The 21,726-nt window shown below is 46.9% G+C and overlaps 1 protein-coding gene across 2 annotated transcripts in view; it reads left to right on the top strand.

The window, feature by feature from the left end:
- LOC118795332 (zinc finger MYND domain-containing protein 11-like) overlaps window positions 1-12,872 on the top strand; it is a 29,919-nt gene extending 17,047 nt beyond the window's left edge. For both annotated transcript variants that reach the window (XM_036553747.1, XM_036553757.1), the window contains 12 exons: window positions 920-1,081; window positions 2,031-2,108; window positions 3,053-3,145; window positions 3,481-3,568; window positions 3,909-3,964; window positions 4,273-4,350; window positions 4,742-4,860; window positions 7,863-8,076; window positions 9,978-10,046; window positions 10,865-11,137; window positions 11,874-12,059; window positions 12,546-12,872. In XM_036553747.1, the coding sequence (XP_036409640.1) occupies window positions 920-1,081; window positions 2,031-2,108; window positions 3,053-3,145; window positions 3,481-3,568; window positions 3,909-3,964; window positions 4,273-4,350; window positions 4,742-4,860; window positions 7,863-8,076; window positions 9,978-10,046; window positions 10,865-11,137; window positions 11,874-12,059; window positions 12,546-12,668 (1,539 nt within the window). In that variant the 3' untranslated portion in view covers window positions 12,669-12,872. The remainder of the gene's footprint in view (window positions 1-919; window positions 1,082-2,030; window positions 2,109-3,052; window positions 3,146-3,480; window positions 3,569-3,908; window positions 3,965-4,272; window positions 4,351-4,741; window positions 4,861-7,862; window positions 8,077-9,977; window positions 10,047-10,864; window positions 11,138-11,873; window positions 12,060-12,545) is intronic.
- The last annotated feature ends 8,854 nt before the right edge of the window (window positions 12,873-21,726 follow it).

Here is a 21,726-nt window from a genome sequence, read left to right on the forward strand (position 1 = left end):
TCCGACTCCAGTTCGTACCCCTCTCTCTGTTCCTCAGAGATGTTTCTTAGCTGAAATCGCGCGTGAAGATGACCGGGATATGCATGACATTTATCCGCATTGTTTTTAGGTTGTACGCTGTGGTCCCGAGTGTGTGTGCAGCCTGTCAGTAGCTTAGAGAAGGCCTTAGAGACTTCTTGAAGCCACCTATTGTCTGTGTGCTTAGGATTCTGGGGTACGAATTAAATGAATAAATGTAACGAGTGGCTTTTCAGGGTGAAAATGTCCTTTTTTTATTGGCTGGAATGAAGCCTTCCTTAAAGTACAGATTTTAAAAGGGTGTGGGAGCTGTAACAGAGAGGTAGTGAAAGCCAAGGGAATGTAAGAATTGAAGTTTAGTGACTGAATTGATTTTTTTTCATTATTAGAGCTGTGAATGTTTCATGAACATTTTTGTAAAAGGGCAGACAGACAACGTAATGTTTGGTCATCATGGGTTTCAGCCACAGCTTTTTTGTATATCAGTGTGTGGGATTTGATGTTCTCTGGACTCATGCATTAGTCACGTATAAACTGTGTAGCTGCTCTCAATGAAATGGCATGTATCCTGGCTGTGGATATGATGGTTGAGGCCTGTTGGCATATCTGGGGACGCTTAGAGATGTAGGCACTGTTGTGGTGGCATCCTGGTGCTGTAGTCCATGGATTGGTGTATAGAAACAGGGGGGCCGGCCAGAGGGGGCCCAAGGCACTATTGGAAGAAAAGTGGGCTGAATCAGCTGACAGGTGGGTGGGGCCAGTTGGTGTCTGGATGAGCGGAGCCAGTTGAGGGGTGGGTACGCGGAGCCAGCTGACGGGCCGGTGGGCGGGGCCAGCTGACCGGCAGATGGGCAGGCGGTCAGAGGGGGGGTGAGAATTCCCCTGTGCCTTCTTTTCCCAGGACTGGGAGGCGGAGAGCCACGACTGGTACTGCTTTGAGTGCCACCTACCTGGGGATGTGCTGCTGTGTGACAACTGCTTCCGGGTCTACCACCTCAAATGTCTGTCTGAGGAGTACAAGCCCCGCGACGGCGCCGGCCAATGGCAGTGCGCTGTGTGTAAGGTAGGCCCCGCCCCCTGAGCTTGCCCATCAGGGAATGTAACTAGCGTTTGATTGGATACTTCTTCCTGAAAAATCGCACTGTTTCAGTCCAGCCTTCTTCGCCCTCATGGTTGAGCCTTAAGGTACTGCTTGCTGGTGACAAGATGATACGGCTACCAAGTGCTACCAAGCACCTGAAAGAAGGAAAAGCCCAGAAAATTCCCTTTTTCCTGGCTCAGAGGCGTGTGGGACTCACAGGACTATAACCAATCAGCCACCTTGTGTGAAAGAGGCTGGGGTGGCAGAAGGCCAGATTTTAATAGTGTGACCTTTTCCATTGACACATTACCCTGGCAGTTCACACTACAGTACTCCCCATACACTACAGTATACAGTCTTCTGAATCACTCGCACGTAGCCAGTGGGTGTTTCTCGCACTACAAGTCCCACGATGCACCACAGCAGAGTGGGTGCCAGTTGGAGGATAAGTACTGCTCCGCTGACACTATCCAAGCAACTCACAGGCATTTGTGACACTGAGAGTGTGGTTGTGGTTACTGAGAGCAGTGCGACAGGGAAACCCTGACTGACCTACCCTCCCCTATCCCTCGTGGAACAATGCCGATATGTCCCACAGCTGTGGGAACATGGTAGTTGCTAGCAAATGACACAGTAGCTTTCGAACCCGGGCCATAAGGCTCAGCCTACACTTCAGACATCTTTATCCACTAAGCCACTCAGGAGCCCGTAACAGGCTTGAAGTTTTCCCCCGATCCCTAGCGTGAGAGATTGAGCAGTACGAGCTGCCTGATGATTTACATATTTTTATATTCAGTAATTAATCAGCGAACAACGTACTTCACAAACGGTGAAACCCCCAGGATCTGAATTCAGGGCCAGATGACTCAGCAATTCCAGTGCTATTGCTTCATTTTGTTTCTTTTTTTTTCTCCCCCTTTTTCCCCCACAGGGGAGCAAAAAGAAGAACTTAAACAAGCAGGAAATGAGCACGTACCTGAGGTTCATCGTCCAGAGGATGAAGGAGAGGGTGAGTGTTCCCGTGTGCGCTTGCGTGTTCTCCCGTGTGCGCTTGCGTGTTCTCCCGTGTGCGCTTGCGTGTTCTCCCGTGTGCGCTTGCGTGTTCCCGTGTGCGCGTGCGTGTTCTCCCGTGTGCGCTTGCGTGTTCCCGTGTGCGCTTGCGTGTTCTCCCGTGTGCGCTTGCGTGTTCCCGTGTGCGCTTGCGTGTTCTCGCGTGTGCTCACGTTCTGAGAGTCACAGCACGGTCGCACCTTGGGGCCGCTCTCCGTGGAGCTGTTTTCCCGGTCTGTGCCGTCGGGTGTTGTTGTGTGTGTGTGTGTGTGCGCGAGTGTGAGTTTGTGTGTGTGTGTGTGTGTGTGCGCGAGTGTGAGTTTGTGTGTGTGTGTGTGTGTGTGTGTGTGTGTGTGCGCGAGTGCGAGTTTGTGTGTGTGTGTGTGCGCGCAGTGTGAGCTTGTGTGTGTGTGTGTGTGTGTGTGTGTGTGTGTGTGTGCGCGCAGTGTGAGCTTGTGTGTGTGTGTGTGTGTGTGTGTGTGTGTGTGTGTGTGTGTGTGCGCGCAGTGTGAGCTTGTGTGTGTGTGTGTGTGTGTGTGTGCGTGTGTGTGTGTGTGTGTGTGTGCGCGAGTGTGAGTTTGTGTGTGTGTGTGTGTGTGTGCGCGCAGTGTGAGCTTGTGTGTGTGTGTGTGTGTGTGTGTGTGTGTGTGTGTGTGTGTTTGTGCGCGCAGTGTTTCCCAGCATGCACTTCTTTGGAGCTGTAGCATACATGACTTCCTGCTGGACAGAACATGCTCACCACCAGGTGGGCCAGAGGGACGATGCTGGGGTAGCAGACGGCGGCAGTGAGGGGATCCACCAAAGTGACTCCAGGCTGAGCACGGGCCCTGCTCTCTCCTCACTTTCACCGGATTTCGTAGCGGATTTTAAAAGACCTGTCCCTGTGGTTTTCCTTCTCACCAGGCCATAGACTTAAATAAAAAAGTGAAATACTCCAAACACCCGAAGTACCAGCGGCTAATCCACACAGCGCTGGATGTCTCCGATATACAAGAGGTGAGAGTCTCCCCCGGGCCCAGAGGCTCTGACTTTATACTGCCTGTTGGCGTTGGGCCTTATGTGTGGATTTTTCCAGTCCTCCTGAGGATATTGTGTGGCCCATTAAAGAAGCATCATTGACATGCTTTAGAGTTTAAGGCAGGGAATTTGATTGAATATCAGACGCCTAAATGGTGGGAGCTTAGCGGCACTCCGATGAGGGCAAATTTACGCCCAAGGATAATTTACTTTGAGGACCACTGGTTAGGATGGTGGACAGCGGTGAAGTACACTACCCTCTGGTGGTCTCCCGCTGCACTGCGTCCTGTCAACAAGGCTCTGTTTGCTTGCAGAACGTCACTGAAGGGAAGTATAAGAACTTCGAAGAGTTCAAAGCTGACGCCCAGCTGATTGTACACAACACAGCCATTCTGTATGGAGGTGAGAAGTGATTGCTTTTACTGGAAAACAGTAATCACATTGTTACATTACATTAATTGGTCAGGACAGTCTAGATGCTGGATCCTACCATGTAGTTTTATGCAGCTGCACATTTACCAAAGCAAATAAGGTTAACTGTTTTAGTCAAGGCTACAGCAGCAGTTTTCTAGGATCCAAGCCTGCCGTCCGCTGATGATAAGATGAACTCCCTGACAGTAATGGTGGAGTGCCGTATTGTAACTTCCATAACGACTCTTAACAGGAAAACCTGATTCTGAAAGAAAGCGCCACGTTGTAGCGTAACTCGAACATGACCGCAAACGTGTTGTTGTCACCGCAGTGCACAGCGACCAGGCCGAGATAGCGAGGTTGCTGTACAGCGACACCTGCCACGAGGTAAACCGCCTGCATGACCCCTGCAATACAGTGCGAAAGTAACATCTGTGAGGTGATTTTAGCCTCTCATGTTTTGATCTATCTCTCACATAACCTACAGAGAGTATGTTACAAATATCACGTAAGCGAGTACTGTATAGCCTGTCACATGTAGGTAAATACAGCAGTATTATCCAGCACAGAAATCACTCAGGTATAACTGCATTATAAACCATTGGTCATTAGTCATTAACTGAGAGCCCTCTCTCTCTCTCTCTCTCTCTCTCTCTCTCTCTCTCTCTCTCTCTCTCTCTCTCTCTCTCCCTCAGCTGAATGAGCTCCAGCTGTGTAAAACCTGTTTCTACATGTCCAACGCCCGGCCCGATAACTGGTTCTGCTACCCGTGCGTGAGTACCAGGGCATGTCTGTTTTTCTGAGTGTGGCCGCCTGTGTGGCTGCTTGCTGGGCTGCTGGGGGACCGAACACAGGTGGCTAGTGTCAGTACCATCACCCCGGAGGACTGTCAGCAGGGGGCGATGTCTCCGTATTCCAGTGCTCTTCTCTGTCACCTCCACATTACAATGCCACTGCTGTGATAAGGAATAGCAACCGTCCGTGTGCAAATGTTACAAGCACAGTCTGACACTTAATGCTTAGTTAAGCTTCTGTCTCTGCACAGTTACAGTTTAGAGTTCCAGTTCCTGTAGGAAATGTGAAGCTGCCATATCGTTCAGTTTGTGTGGAAGCACTGTACACACAGGGGGTGAAAATGTCTCCTTCCTTCCTGTGTGGGCTCAGGCACCCGGTCACGAGCTCGTCTGGGCCAAGATGAAGGGCTTCGGCTACTGGCCTGCAAAGGTCCTGCAGAGGGAACACAACCAGGTGGACGTCCGGTTCTTCGGTCACCAACATCAGAGGTGAGGGAGGGAGAGAGAGAGAGAGAGAGAGAGAGAGAAAGAGAGAGAGGGAGGGAGGAGGGAGAGAGAGGGAGAGGGAGAGAGAGAGACAGAAGGAGAGAGAGAGAGAGAGAAAGAGAGAGAGGGAGGGAGGAGGGAGAGGGAGAGAGAGAGAGACAGAAGGAGAGAGAGAGAGAGAGACAGAGACAGAGAGAGAGAGGGAGAGAGAGGGAGGGGGGGCAGGAGAGAAGGGAGACTGGGTAAAAGAAGCAATGCTGGGGAGAGAAAGAGACTGAGGGAGAGAGAGACAGCCACATAAGGAAATACTTCTTGCCCCATTCCACATTTTCTAAATTGATTAATGCTGAACCACTTTCCATCCTCTTTGGAGAGGCATTATTCTGGCAGTGAAGCACACAGCTGCCTGTCAGAGCCTGGGGGACAGGGACCACCAAGACACCCACCAAAGGAGGGAAATCCATGCCACACATGTGAATGTTCTCCATTTTACTCTGTGCTGTGATCTATTGTTAATGCTGTGGCAGTACATGCTGTGTGGTCGGTTATGCCAGTAAGCCATTTTGAACTTGGTCTTGAGTGAGGGAGGAAGGGAGAGAGGGAGTGAGTGACTGGAGGGGTAGATATGAGAATGTGCCAGAGGAGAGAGAGGGAAAGAAGGAGAAGTGAGAGAGAATGAGAGAGAGGGGGAATTAGTGAGGAAAAAAGCGTGTGCGTTAGGGATAGAGATAGAGACAGAGACAGCGTGTGTGTGAGAGAGAGAGAGAGAGTGTGTGTGAGAGAGAGAGCGAGTGTGAGTGTGTGTGAGAGAGTGAATGTGTGAAAGAGAGAGAGAGAGCGAGTATGAGTGTGAGTGTGTGAGAGAGAGAGAGCGAGTGTGAGTGTGTGTGTGAGAGAGAGAGTGAGTGTGAGTGCGTATGTGTGTGAGAGAGACAGCAAGTGTGAGTGTGTGTGAGGGAGTGTGAGTGTGTGTGAGAGAGAGGGTGAGTGTGTGAGAGAGAGAGCGAGTGTGAGTGTGTGAGAGAGAGAGAGGGAGTGTGAGTGCGTGTGAGAGAGAGAGAGGGAGTGTGAGTGTGTGTGTGAGAGAGAGAGAGAGAGGGAGTGTGAGTGTGTGTGTGAGAGAGAGAGAGAGAGGGAGTGTGAGTGTGTGTGAGAGAGAGAGAGAGAGAGGGAGTGTGAGTGTGTTAGAGAGAGAGAGGGAGTGTGAGTGTGTGTGTGAGAGAGAGAGAGACAGGGAGTGTGAGTGTGTGTGTGAGAGAGAGAGGGAGTGTGAGTGTGTGTGAGAGAGAGGGTGAGTGTGTGAGAGAGAGAGCGAGTGTGAGTGTGTGAGAGAGAGAGAGGGAGTGTGAGTGCGTGTGAGAGAGGGTGAGTGTGAGTGTGTGAAAGAGAGAGAGAGCGAGTGTGAGTGTGTGTGTGTGAGAGAGAGAGAGAGAGGGAGTGTGAGTGTGTGTGAGAGAGAGAGAGAGAGAGAGAGAGGGAGTGTGAGTGTGTGTGTGAGAGAGAGAGAGACAGGGAGTGTGAGTGTGTGTGTGAGAGAGAGAGGGAGTGTGAGTGTGTGTGAGAGAGAGGGTGAGTGTGTGAGAGAGAGAGCGAGTGTGAGTGTGTGAGAGAGAGAGAGGGAGTGTGAGTGCGTGTGAGAGAGGGTGAGTGTGAGTGTGTGAAAGAGAGAGGGAGTGTGAGTGTGTGTGAGAGAGAGAGAGAGAGAGAGGGAGTGTGAGTGCGTGTGAGAGAGGGTGAGTGTGAGTGTGTGAAAGAGAGAGGGAGTGTGAGTGTGTGTGAGAGAGAGAGAGAGAGAGAGGGAGTGTGAGTGTGTGTGAGAGAGAGAGAGAGAGAGGGAGTGTGAGTGTGATTCGGGACACAGTCGTGATCAGTTCCAGATGTGGGGGGGATCATAGCCCTGTTTACACAGGCCTTGAGGGTCATTTCCTTAAAAGAAAACGAAGGGCTCTAAACCGCACTTCCTTAGAGGCGGGGCGGGGGGGGGCTCTGGAGTTCGTCTCACCACTGCAGTGAGAGGGTCTAATCCCGTCAGCGTGGGGTGCAGACACAGCCAACTCCGAAATGGGTGATACAGTAAAAAAGGAGCATTGTTTCAACCAGAAGACCATTCCACTTTAAGGTCTGCAAGAGCTAGGCGGCCATATTGGATGTGACCTGTGTGTACCATCTGCTACTTTATCTGTGCTCGTTCACGGACAGATAACAGATAATTAAATAAGCCTCAATTCGCATGGATGTCTGTGCAGGTTGCCATATTTCTTTGGATATTTCTTCTCAAATCATATATTTATCAGTATTCAACATAATTATTCTTTCATTGATTGAAATACTTATGAAGCCTGTACCAGGGCACTTGGTGTACTAACTGCGGAATCTGCTTCTGGGAAACGTGCATTACCGTTAGCAACATGCATAAAAAATACATTTCCCCCTCATAAAAATTCCCACACGTCAGTGATGAGTTTTCAGGAAACTATGTGACGCTTGGATAGGCCAGTTTCTCTTTCTCCAGTTTTACCGTGTGTCATTTTTTGGCTGTTACTAACAGTGTTCGGGTCAGTTTGAGTTCTTCCAAACTTTGGGGATGGTGAGCACTTGAGCAAGCGTGCTATTCACGGTGAGGGGGGTTCTCTGTGTGTCGGGCCCTCGGTTTTGGCTCTTACAGGGAGCTGGTTTTTGTGAATAGTAATCATGTTAACACGCAGTTTAGCATGCACGTTAGCATCAGACGTCTCTGCATCAGGGCCCATTTGAGCTTTTAAACTGAACAGGGTTTTAGAGAAGTGTAAGCACATTACCGAGCACATTCAGGTGTGTGTCAGCGGTTCTTACAGTGAGCTTTTTTATGTTAGCATGTAAGTAAGCACATTAGCATTGGCGTTAGCATAAGCATCCGAGTTAGCATTAGCGTGCGTGTTAGCATTAGCGTGCGTGTTAGCATTAGCGTGTGTGTTAGCAATAGCGCCATCACACCACCGGTGTGTCTGCCTCTGTGCCGCCCGCAGGGCGTGGATCCCGGCGGAGAACACGCAGGAGATCCAGGTGAGCGCACAGCAGCTGCAGGTGAAGCGCAGCACGGGCTGGAAGAAGGCCTGCGAGGAGCTGGAGCTGCACCAGCGCTTCCTGAGGGAGGGCCGCTTCTGGAAGGGCAAGAGCGCCCCCGAGGACCGGCACGAGGAGGAGGCCGAGTCCGGCATCTCCTCCACCAGCAGCGAGCAGGTGAGATACCTGTGCCTGTCTGTACCAGCAGCGAGCAGGTGAGATACCTGTATCTATACCAGCAGTGAGCAGGTGAGATACCTGTCTCTATACCAGCAACAGGCAGGTGAGATACCTGTGCCTCTCTGTACCAGCAACAGGCAGGTGAGATACCTGTGCCTCTCTGTACCAGCAACAGGCAGGTGAGATACCTGTCTCTGTACCAGCAACAAGCAGGTGAGATACCTGTTTCTATACCAGCAGCGAGCAGGTGAGATACCTGTCTCTATACCAGCAGCGAGCAGGTGAGATACCTGTCTCTATACCAGCAGCGAGCAGGTGAGATACCTGTCTCTATACCAGCAGTGAGCAGGTGAGATACCTGTCTCTATACCAGCAGCGAGCAGGTGAGATACCTGTCTCTATACCAGCAACAGGCAGGTGAGATACCTGTTTCTATACCAGCAACAGGCAGGTGAGATACCTGTTTCTGTACCAGCAGCGAGCAGGTGAGATACCAGTCTCTATACCAGCAACAGGCAGGTGAGATACCAGTTTCTATACCAGCAACAGGCAGGTGAGATACCAGTTTCTATACCAGCAGCGAGCAGGTGAGATACCAGTTTCTATACCAGCAACAGGCAGGTGAGATACCTGTCTCTATACCAGCAACAGGCAGGTGAGATACCAGTTTCTATACCAGCAACAGGCAGGTGAGATACCAGTTTCTATAACAGCAACAGGCAGGTGAAATATTTGTCTCTATATCAGCAACAGGCAGGTGAGATACCAGTTTCTATAACAGCAACAGGCAGGTGAAATATTTGTCTCTATATCAGCAACAGGCAGGTGAGATACCAGTTTCTATACCAGCAGCAAGCAGGTGAGATACCAGTTTCTATATCAGCAGCAAGCAGGTGAGATACCAGTTTCTATACCAGCAGCGAGCAGGTGAGATACCAGTTTCTATATCAGCAGCAAGCAGGTGAGATACCAGTTTCTATACCAGCAGCGAGCAGGTGAGATACCTGTGCCTCTCTGTACCAGCAGCGATAAGCTATTATTATTATTATTATTATTATTATTACCTTGCTTGTTGGACCTGCTTAAATCGTACCTTAGAGACAGCGTGTTGTCTCGCTGTGGCAGTGTCAGCTGAATGGCTCCCTCTGCTGGCTGTCATTGAAATCAGTTACAGTTCATTTGTTCTTATTGCATCATGCAGTACATGAATATTCAGATTAATAACGTATTTCGGTATGAAAAAGGAGAACCTTATGTGCATAATAACAGGGTGCTCACAGTGTTTTGCTGAATCAAAATCAAATGGAATGAGAAGCATCAGCCTATCATCATAATCTTTAATTACCGTGGGGTGCTGATTGATTATATTAGCTGCAGTAAAGTGTTAATTAGTGGCGCCTCCTCTCTGTAATGAATTTAAAATACCAAGCCTAACAGCCTGATATTAATGTTATCAAGGAGTATTGCCATTGAAGCGAGGGATTAACTAATGACCGGCTTTTCCAAACCAGACAGGAAGGAAAAGGATGATGTCATGCTATCACGTACTTAGAACATACCTGTGTGCATTTAAGTCACTGACGTAAAGAATTTGCTTGCCGCTGTGTTGCAGGGACACTGAGTGCATTGTGTCGTGGAGGTCAGAGGGTCACAGAGCAGTGGCTCTGTGCTGGGAAACCTGCACTCATTCAGAGTGAGATATCACCTGCTACTGCGTCGACAGCATGTGATCGAAGATAGTGTATATATCGTCCAGATATTCAGCTTAGTGCACATTGAAAGCTCCGTCTCACTTGAAGAAAACAAACCCCACTCCAGTGTAGGATTGTGGAGTCGCACAGCAGTTAGACCGTTATGTCCAGAGGTGTGCTCACCTGCCCTGTTCTGCCGTTCCACAGCTCAAGGTCAACCAGGAGCCCAAAGCCAAGAGAGGTCGCCGCGGGCAACACCCCGAACCCAAAGAAGAGGTCAGTGCATTGGGTGCCCAGTTCCTTTCTCCATTTTGCTGTATGTTTTTTTTTTCTTGGATAAATTAACTGACGCGTCACAGCTTAATATGTGCTGTGTAATAATTACTAATGACTAATTAGGCCAGTTAAGCAAGGTCAATATGCAGCAGGCTGGTAGGAATCGTGTTTGGCTTCCCAGGGGACATGCTGCAAAGTTCCCTCAAGATTTGAGCTTCGGAACTGAAACAATTGCTTACTGTCCGCTGACTGTTCAGTCCCAAGCCATTTCTGATTCATGTGTCAGCTGAACAGTGCAAAACGACTGAAACTCATTTGAAAGGTGTCTCCTAAGTTCCTGTACAGGTACACTAAAAGAGAGTCCCACCCACTCCTCTTAACCCTTTCACACGTACGGTCCAACCGGTGCGATTAGAAAACTAGGTTGGAAAAATTCTAGCTAATATTAGCTTTGAGGGAGCAGCAATTTAACATTGAAAAGTATAGCAAATGCGGCGGTGAAGACTATGAGAAGCTTAATAATGCTAATGAAAACATAACGAACCATGTAACATAACACGCGCGCTACACAGCATAAAATAAGTTACGCGCAAAAGGGTTAAAGGAGCAGTGCCTGTAAAAACCAGAATGCCTTCAGCTGCTACCAGACAATCAGTTCTCATTCATGGTTTGTTTGTGTCATCAGTTGCAATCTGGTAACACGAACATGTGGCAAGTGGCAAATGATCTGGAGCAGAATGAAACAGCCCTGTCAGTGCATGCTTACATGTACAGAGTGTGGGTCAGGTAACCTTCAGGTGACCTTCGACCCTTCCCAGGACCCCGAGCCGGAGGTGGAGGCGGTGAGCTCTAGCCAGGAGATCCCGACCACGCCCCACCAGACGGAGAAGTTCTCGGTCGCCACCCAGACGAAGCGGGCGGGCACGGCCTCGCCCCGCACGCTGCACCGCGCCACCCAGACCAGCAACGACGGGGCCTGCCAGAACATGTGCCACGAGAAGTACACCAAGATCTTCAACGACGTCAAGGAGATGATGAAGGCCGACAACAAGCGCGAGACGGAGAGGGCGGTCAGGGAGGCGCTGGAGAAGGTGAGGAGTCTGTCTGTGTCACCACACAGAAAAGCAAAGCAACTTGGTTTTCAGATATAAATTTATTACATTATTTACATTACATAATTGGCATTTAGCAGACGCTCTTATTCAGAGTGACTTACATCAGTTACATGCTTTTACAATGTTATCCATTTATACAGCTAGATGTTTACTGAGGCAATTCTGGGTTAAGTACCTCGCCCAAAGGTACAGCAGCAGTGCCCCTGTGGGGAGTTGAACCGCCAACCTATCAGTTACGAGTCTTGCTCCTTAACCTGTATGCTACACTGCTTCCCCTTTGAAATGTGGCATCTCATATTCAGGGGGTTCCTGCAGAGAATATAAATGTGGTTGTAATACAGTGTGAAAAGGGCTAGTAATGCAAACACATAATACTGTAACAAAAATGTGAAGAGTGAAAAGAACAGAAAAAGGAGTAATGTCCTTAACATGTAACATAATGTCATTACAGTGTGTTACATGTAACATGTTTGCTTTGTATAACATGTAACGCGTTGTTGTCAATGTGCATGGCGTGTAACATAACGTGATCAGCTGTGAATAACGTGTAACGTGATGTTGTTAGTGTGTGTAACGTGTAACATCACCACTTTGCGTAATGGGTAACATAATGCCGTCAGCTGTGTGTAATGTGTGCCGTAATGTTGTCAGTGTGTGCAATGTGTAACAGAATGTCATCGGCTTTAACATGAGGCCTGTTTCTCACACCCAGCTGCGGGCAGAGATGGAGGAGGAGAAGAGGCAGGCGGTGACGAAGGCGGTGTCCAGCGTCCAGGCGGAGATGGAGAGGAAGTGCAAGCAGGTGAAGGAGAAGTGCAAGGAGGAGCTGGTGGAGGAGGTGAAGAAGATGGTGGCTCAGCACAAGCAGCTCATCTCCCAGACCAAGAAGAAGCAGTGGGTGGGTCACACACACACACACACACACACACACATTTTTTCGTTTCACCCTTGCAGATTTTATTGCATTAGAGGCAAGGGGACGGTCTCACTCACATATCCCGTTGGAGTAGAAGCAGTGAGATGATCTCAGTCACACGTCATACTAGAATAGAATTGTCGGGGTGATCTCACACTTTATGCTGGGGTAGAAGCAGGGGGATGGTCTCACACATCACACTGTATTAGAAGTGTAGGGGTGATATCGCACATTGTACAGGAGTAGAAGCAGTGAGATGGTCTCACTCACACATCATGCTAGATTAGAAGAAGTGTCTCACTCTCTTGAGTTAGGCAACTGACATGCCTGAAGAGTAAGGAGGGAGAGCAATTGAGGCAGTTCAGCTGCCCTGGTGCTTGGAGGTCTGCCTGCCGTGAGGGCGGCTCTGGTGATGTTGTGGCGGCGTTGCGGTAACGTTGCAGTAACGTTGCGTCCCGTCTGTTGCAGTGCTATAACTGCGAGGAGGAGGCCATGTACCACTGCTGCTGGAACACCTCCTACTGCTCCATCAAGTGCCAGCAGGAGCACTGGCACGCCGACCACAAGCGCACCTGCCGCAGGAAGAGATGAAGGCCCCACCCTCTCCCCGGCCAGCCCCGCCCCACGGTGGGCGGGATCATTCTGAACACGTGCCCACCCTCCCCCATCCCACCGAAAGCTCATCTCCAACAGCCTGCAACGACACTGTCCCAAAGACAGGACCTGTGCACTCATCTAGGGTGCTTCCGTTCCCCGCCTTCGCCTCTCTCCTCCTTTACAATGCCGGAGGTGACATGTTTTTCTTTTTCTTTCTTTCTCTCTCTTTGTTTTTTTTTTTTTTTTCTCCCATCACACAAACTGGCAGTGGGGGCGTGGCCTGATTGCAAAATATGGTCAAAAGTGAAGTTTTTTTTTTAGTTCTTTTTGTTCTTTTTTTTTTTTTTTTTACTAAGTGAAGATTTTACCTGTGTTGGCAGTTTATTATTTAAGTTTGTAGCTGAAATGAGCATTAACACAAAAAAAACACATTATATTACCTGAATTTTAAATTCCATGTTTTTAACTGTAAATGGAAGACAGTGCAAGTCTAGCTGGATTTTGATCTTAAGATCAAATGATGATGCTGGATCTGGCTTTACAGAGAATACACAAGAGGGACTGGAAATCCAGTATTGCTTTAAAAGTAATAATGAGGTTTGCGAACGTTCGAAGGGGTTTTATGTGCAGTCCGTTTCATGATTAATAGCGCCTCCTATTGGCTTGTGCCCATTCTCCTTCAGTCTCCCCAGGGTTGATTTTGGGAACAGGGTTGTGAGGTCAGCCATCTGACCTGCTATCTTATTGTTATGATGCACATGTGGTTGTGTTTTAAATATGCTGCCACTTTTATGAGAAAGTGGAGGGTTTTCTTTTTGGCTGCAGTTGTGAGTACTGTAGGACTATAGGAATCTTTACTGAGCTGGATCTTGGAGAGGTTTAGATACAGACTCCTAATTTTACCTTTTGCACATCGTTGCGGTCCCGAAACCCAAAACGCTTGGAAGAACTTCCAAAATACTACCTTTGTTGAAGCTGTCGGATCAGCAGAAAAAAATAAACCGTTAAGTGATTGTTTTCCCTTGTTTCTGTGGGGGTGGCTGGGGGCGGGGATTAGTGTCCTTTTTTGATATTTACGGTCTGGTGAATATCTACTGTGACAGTGCTGCATCTGGTGTCCTCTTAAAACAGCCTCCTCGCCCCCTGCTCCTCTGGCCTCCTGTCAGTGCCTGATTCCTCCATGCCATCGTTGTGTGTGGAACGGAGGATGGGGAAAAGTGAGCGTTGATTACCCCACTACAGAGGAAGGGGTATCTTGCCGAATTCTGGGTTGAGAGGGCAGACAGATGTGCTTGGACCAGAATATCCCCCATATATCTCCCAACCACTGGTGATGGATTAGTGGGAATGTTTATTTTTGTTAATCATATGATTTTTCTGCCTATTTTTTTTTTTAAAGAGAAACAAAAATGGCAATGAAATTGTCTGTTCTGTCTCTGATTAAAGTAGCAAGGCGAGGGTACCGCTGAGAAGCATATTCACGTTCTGATATTCAAGTCGTGACCTTTGACCCCCAGGTGGCGCCCTCCCTCTCGTTGAAGCCGCCTGGCCTACGGAAGCCCCCCCTTGCGTCTTTCACTCTTGCCTGTTCGAGCTCGGCTCGTTTCTCCACCTCACCATTGCACTACATGTAAATAAACACTCGCCTTAGTTGCGTAGATATCTCTGAACACACAACACCGAGTTATTTTGCAGTGATTTCACTGTGTCGATCCTGTCTTGAATGCAAGGGGTAAATGGTGTTTTCTTTCTTGTGGTAAGTGAACTGGAAGACAAGGAGAGGAAGGAGCTGTCCTTCGGGTGTGACCACGACGGTGGTCGGAAAAATGTGGGTCGGTGTGGAATGCACTGCCAAGTCATGAGTAAGGGTAACAGAGTCTGTAAATTCTTTAATGTACTAACTACAACCAATTTTATATTAGTCCATCCCTTATGAAAATGAATATTTGTGATATTTTCTGAAGTGGAATTCTGAATTTTGATGTATAATCATTCCAGTCTAACAAATTGCTGGTATCTGCATGGAAGTAAGATTTGCGTGCGCGTGTGTGTGCGTGCATGTGTGTGCGTGTGTGTGTGTGCGTGTGTATGTGAGTGATTGTGTGTATTTTGACTCCTCCCTCCCCTCGTGATTATCGACATAGTTGCACTTCCTGAAATGATGCAATATGAAAATAAGTTTTAACAAATTAAAGGTTTTTTTTTTTTGCTTAGCTGATGGAGAAATGGAATGTTTCTGGTGAGAAAAGCTGACTGATCCATGACGAAATGGAGAGAATGTTTTCCTGTTGGTTTGCATTGAGTTTGCATTGTCCAGATGTACATTCTCACTGTGGCTTTTGGTTTTCTATGCTCTCCTCCATTTTTTTAAGATGCTTTAGCTAGCGTTATATAAAGGTATTCTATGTGCTAACATGGAACAATAAATGTAACTTCAACAAACAGTTTTTGGTTTAATTTGGACTGTGATTTCACACAAGGATACAGGTCTCAGATGAATGGTTTGACTCCACAGAATGGTGAACACTGTTTCTGCCTCCACGCACTTCCTGTGTATTGACAGGATAGTCAACTCCGTGTGGATGACGTTCAAAGTCATGTCTATGCCATTGCTGAAGCAGTGAGCTCTCTGATTTCCAGGCTCACTGTGAATAATTCTGAGTGGCCATGGTGTAGTAATTACATCACAAGCCACAGTGGCAGTACTGGAGACTCCTGTCAGCAACCAGAAGCTCCCAGGCAAGGAAGTACAGACAACAGGAGGAACACAGGTACCTTGTCGTGATGTATAATATCTGTGTTATGGCCCTATAAAGATGTGTTACGGAAACAGAAGAGCCAGGAAGTGATGATGAGCAAAAAAACTAGTGTGTCTTAGGAATCACTCTGTCCTAAAGTAGAACATGATATTTTAACTCATACGTGCGGCACCTGGCACAGTCTGCCATAAACACCCTAATAGAATTCGGAGGTGCTCCGTCCTTAATTCGGACCCGGGCTGCTCTCCTCAGAGTCAGTATTATGTTTTAAATTCATACTTTCCTGCCCATTGTATGCTGAGAAAGCAGAGACAGAGAGTAAAACACATTTTGGTTTGGTTGGTGTTGTTTTTTTTTTTCAAAAGACAAGTTTTGAACCCGAGCTGTAGTGTGGTGCAATGGGTGGAGCTACTTGGACCTATTTTAAACAGTCATAAGACTGACAACAGTACAGCTCCGCTTGTTTTTGTGGCCTTGTGAAGCTTCACGAATCACTAGCTCACAGGGAAACTAACAGCTAGGTGCAGGATCAATGGCCACAGTAAAATCTCACCAAAAAGGGGGGGAAGAAGGCAAGGTGCTTCCCCCAAAATGTGTTTTCTTGAGGTTCCACTCAAAGTACCTTGCATGCCGGTGGGGCTTCTTATAACTTCTCTCCTGACTGTAGGCAACAATGAGTTGACATGCAAATGGTCACAATTTATGAACAGCACATATTTTTCTGTGGGTCCATAATGCCTCTTCCTGTCTTCTCATGAAGGCAAAGAGAGAGTAGACATATTCAGAGCAACAAAAAGATTAAAAAAAAGTCCCCAAAGCATACTGGTTGATGGGGTGGCTGATCTAAGTCATGATTGGCTGAGTGCATGTGACATCCTCAGCCAGTCATCAGGTTTGTTGAATTAACATGAAATTGATATTCGGACATAAACTCCCCTAGGTATCCAGCAGCCTTAACTACACATCAACAAGCACCGGAAGGGGCTTCTGTCAGTGTGTGTGTGTGTGTTTGTGAGATGTCTAATTGCTTTGTGTCCTCATAGTTTCATATTTTAGTTATGTATTTATTGTTTTGTGCCTGTGCATCACAGGTTATTATTTACAATGAGTATTTTCCTTTGACATTTTTGCACGCATCTATATAACTCCAAATTCATAAGAACACCAGGTCTCAACACAATCAGGTTTGTACATTCTGATCATTCTGGTGTTGCCCACAGTACCACAGTATGGTCTCTTGGTCCATTATTCCTGAACCCAAACAGACTCAGGGGCTACTGGCAATTGTCTCTTCCAGTTCTTTGTCTCTTTTGTTACATCACAGTAGAAATGGAACTCGCTGTGAGGAAACAGTGGTCCAGAATATGACTGCACAGACATGACAGGCTGTAGAAGAGGTTCTTGGGGAGCGCAGTCATCCCTGTCAATCCTTGTTCAGAAAGTGATGTCACAAGTGCTGCCATGGCAACAGAATGTGGTGGTAGCAGCCAGGCACTGCAGGGAGTGAGGAGTGGTGTCAGCATAATTCAGTCAGTACTCAGCGGGAGGCTGCAATGGTGATGAAGTCATTAGAGTGCAGGATGGAGTTTGGGAAGGGGGTGTTTGTTTGTGGTGAGGGCCATGGGTTTGGATGTTGTGGTCAATGTACGTCAATAGGTGCTGCCTGCTGATGCAACAGGTTGGTCTTTTCAGAAAGACAAACTTGTCCAAGCAGCTCTGTCCACACCCTTCTAGTGAAATTACCTCCCTGTCGATGGGAATCCTAACTTAGCCTTAACATCTCAGCACAAAGCACTGGTACCTAGAGAAATCCAATTAAACTACACCCCTCACCCCACCCCCGTACCCAGCTGCTCTAGACCCAGTATCTAAGGCAGCGTTTCCCAAACCTCTCCTGGAGGACCCCTTGTCCTACATGTTTTAGATCTCTGCCTGCTCCAACACAGCTGAGTTCATAACGAGTTGATCATTTGAATCAGCTGTGTTGGAGTAGGGACAGATCTGAAACAGGCGGGACAAGTGGTCCTCCAGGAGAGGTTTGGGAAACGCTGATCTGAGGTAAGTCCCTTTCCGTTGTAACTGTTTAGTTTTCTGTTTTTGTTTTTGGTGACCCTGAGCATATGCACATATCACACTGAAGCATCATGATAATGCCAGTGGCTAAAATTACTCACCTGAGCCCTGAGGCTTAGGACCGGAATCCTCACATCACTGTAGAAGAGACTGCCTTTTACGGACACCTGAGAATCTGAAGGCATTTTGCAGTGAAAATGATGGAGTTTCATAAATGGAAACACTTTATTGCACTGTAGGTGAGCGTGTGAATTTAGGCAGCACATCTTCTGGCCAAACAGGCTCCTATGAAAGTTTTTTTTTTTAATACTTTTAATTGTGTACAAAAACAGTTTCAAACACACCTGAACCATACAAAATATTTTTTTTTCCAGTAACGAACAATATTTACAGACGCCATGCAGACTCTCTCACACAAGGAGGTCTAAATTTCCAACGAAAAAATGGAAATCTCATCACAAAATGCTGCTAAAGTATGTGCACAGTTTCTCATTGTCAAAACAAGGAAAATCTTTCTTTTATTTGGGAATGACATCATTATCAATTCTTCCAAACACAGACGGTAAGACTTAATTTCCCTTCCCCCGTTTAAAAAAAAACAACAAAAAGACTGTCGTCACTAAAACACTGTACGTGTAAACCAGTCCCCATGAATAAATGGTAGATCGAGAACTATCTGAATCTCGTTGTACAGATGCATCACTGTATTTCTGTAGAGCCATTGTGTACGCATACTCCGTGTGTGTATATTCTGCTGTTCAGGGGCTTGCCATACTCTGACACAATCGGAGTCCACCGTTCCTCATTACAGAAAAAGCGTCAAGGCATTCTGGATTCCCTGTTGAAAAAAAATGTGTGATCCATTGCCTTGCGTGAACTACAGCTGGAAACGACTTTTATGTTTTGCGATACATGAGCTACACTGCTAACAGTGTTGACACACTCCAGACAGGGTTAAGTGAGCGTTTTTGAGAGGGGGTGTTTGGAGGGGTGTGGGTGCGTGAGGTCAGCTGCTGTCGCTCCTGACCTGCAGGTCACTCACAGGAAAGCGAGCGCGCTCGAGGCTTTCGGGAACACCGGATTGCTTTAACCGCGCGTCCTTCTCTGCCGTGGAAAAATGCTTCATATTTCCAACAACGTGATGTCTCCGCATGGTTGTGTGTTCTCTCTACCGGGTGAGAGAAAATGAGAAGTCTCTGAAATGGCTCTTGGGTTCAGGTCAATGTTAATGTCCAAGCTGAAAATAAAAGTAAAGAACAGAAACAGCTGACCAGCATGGGGGAAACTAAGTAGGTGAAGCACAAACAGACTTGCATGAGATACTACCGCCTTGCGAACTTGGTTTGAGGCCCATTGCTGGAAAGGTACATGTACATGGCGATAAGGTGGGTATGATGTCACTGGCAAAACATTTGTACTGGCGGACGTTCCAATCAGACCCGAATTTCCCCTGACACACCACATTCAGGCTGGTGTCTGCTGGCCTCCACCTATCCCTCTCTGTATGTTTCACCTGTTTTGATATTTACGCATCTCCTGATGTGACGACCGTGGTCAAGCTCATCTGGGTGTTCTAGCAGACACAGGGGCCAGGTGAACACCTGCAGCACACCTGTCTATCTTGTACTAATGATCGCCAACTACTTATTAGGTTGGATTATATCAAGAGTTATAATCATGAGTTACATAGTGGTGGGTGAATTGCCTCACCTGGATGCCTGTGTGTTCTCTGTTAGGTTGCTCTGTGCTGTATTTTCTAACTGTATTCTGCTCAGTTATGTCTAGTATGCAATGTATAACACCCAGGATAAGGCTGTCTGACAAACATATCAATAAATCCTAGATATAACACGTTTCAGTTAAATGACCCTGAATAAAAAAAAAAAAAAAACAGACTGACAAAAGATTGAGCTTCACGCAAAATAAAAAATTCAAAATGTGCAATCAAAATCAAAATGGGCCACAAAATTCAAAATGTGCAATCAAACATTTGCTCCGCGTTTGTGAAGTCAAGGGTCACTGACAGCTGTATTTCACGAAGTACTCAGTGAAGAGATCACTGCCACGAACGCAGTGAACCGCCCATTTCCTCTTCCAAACGCATCACTGTAGTGGGCGGAGTCTGCTATTCTTTCAAATGTCTGTTGTTTGGAGAAGAGTGCCTTGAGTCCATGAAACATTAAGTATTACTTTAAAAATGGGGATGAAGGTGTATATATTTTCCATAAATAGGTTCAGAGGGGTTTTTTTTGTTTAAAGGGGTTATTTTTTTCATTTCTGAGGCAGAAGTGAAGATGACACGCTCACTCATTCCTGAGTGGAGCAGATTTCAGAGGATATTTCAGATGGACATTTACATTTCTTCACACTGATCCCTCTCCAAATCCACCCCTTCAGAGCAGCTAGCAGCCAGCTGTTTAACAGGCCATCCTCACTGCAGACTGAACCCATATGATCACACTTAATGGGAATTTTTCCCCCAAAGATTTTTTCCAAAGATTTTTTGCCCCTGTCCTCCTTATAAAGGGTGGGCCAAAAGTTGTGCCCCAGAGGGAATATGAACAGTCAGCAAAAACATCTATGATTTCCTCAGGTAAATAATGGCTGCAAAATCACCACAAGAAGATAGAGAGCATAGCTGTTTTTATGAACAGAGGAGAAGGTGCTGCACATCGAGCTGATGCTGTAGAGGTCAGTGAGCAAACCGAGGGGGACACAAACTGATCACAGAACAGTGGGTAGAAAGATCAGCTGGTTCAAACAAACAGGAAGTGGCCAACGGCTGAAAGGTTTACGACCGTTTGTGGTGTTTATTAAATCCCTGTGGGGCGTGGTGTTTTTGGGCCACCCTGTACGCCTGTTTCCTGTGGGCAGGTCTCACGCTGGCTCCGCCCCGGAACGCTCGTCATCATCAGAGTGTCTTTGGAACAATGCACTAAACCTTTGACTCATCTACAACAGACACCATGCAAGCAAGAAGTACTGCATTTCTAAAATGTTTCATTGGTGAATCCTCAGTGGTTTCATATATGTATATATCTATATTTATATATTTATAGTTTTTTTATAAACTTGTAGTGATACCATTCACTCAAGATAATTACAATATTTTATATTAGCAAATATTTAAAGAGTAAAACATTCTCAAATGTCTTCTCTCATATACTTCTGAACAAAAAGAAATAAATAAAAAAAAAGGTTTGTACATAATTACACGGTGACGAAACTTAGTGTTGGCCTTCCTTTTTACGCCAGTGACACTGGAGACATGAAGACTTAAGAGACGTCTGTCGATGGTCCCAAAGGAGTCTCTCCCTCTCTGTGTCTTCCTAATAAGTGGTGACTGTATTGCAGGAAAATCAAACAGCTAGTCCTTAGAGCATGGGTAAAAATTCAACAAATCTTTAAAAAAACACACACACACACATTTTGCCATGGGGAGAAAGTTAGGCTTTGTTAAATCCATTGGGGGAGGAGCTACTGTGTTATCAATGACTATCAATGCAATTTCAAATAGTTTTTCTTTTTTTTCGCAGAATGCAGTGTTTCAGTTGGTTGTGATCAGTTGGTGGACAAATGGTGGATGACACACAGTGGCCCCGCCCACTTTGGGATTCATAAAGCCTCATTTCTCCACCTCTAATATTTCATACCCCTCCACTGACAAGACAGATGCAATATGTTCTGTATGGATGGCATACCTATATTTGCAATGATCTGTATTCCAAAAAACAGTAAACAAACATACAATTTGCCACAGTATGTAAATATTTTTAAAATACCCTTACCTCTTAGAGGGTGGATTAAAAAAAGCAACTTCAGCATACATAAACATGAAATTATATAGAACCACACTCATTTCCAAATCAGCAAAGAGCAGGTCATAGAGCAGACTCCAGCCAGGCCCTGCCATTAAAGGAAACCCTGGCAGGCTTCCTCTGTTCTCCTCTAAAGTCCTCAGGTAAAACTAAAATCTCCCGGCCAGTCTGAAGCAGTTTTCAACCTAGCGCTGACAAACACACACACACACACACACACACACACACACACACACACACACACACACACACACACACACACACACACAGACCCACGCACACACACACCCATGCACACACACATAGACATGCACACACCCACACACACCCACGCACGCACACACACACACACACACACACACACACACACACACACACATAGACATGCACACAAAATAAAAA

The sequence above is a fragment of the Megalops cyprinoides genome, chromosome 2 (assembly GCF_013368585.1).
Source record: "Megalops cyprinoides isolate fMegCyp1 chromosome 2, fMegCyp1.pri, whole genome shotgun sequence".
NCBI lineage: Eukaryota > Metazoa > Chordata > Actinopteri > Elopiformes > Megalopidae > Megalops > Megalops cyprinoides.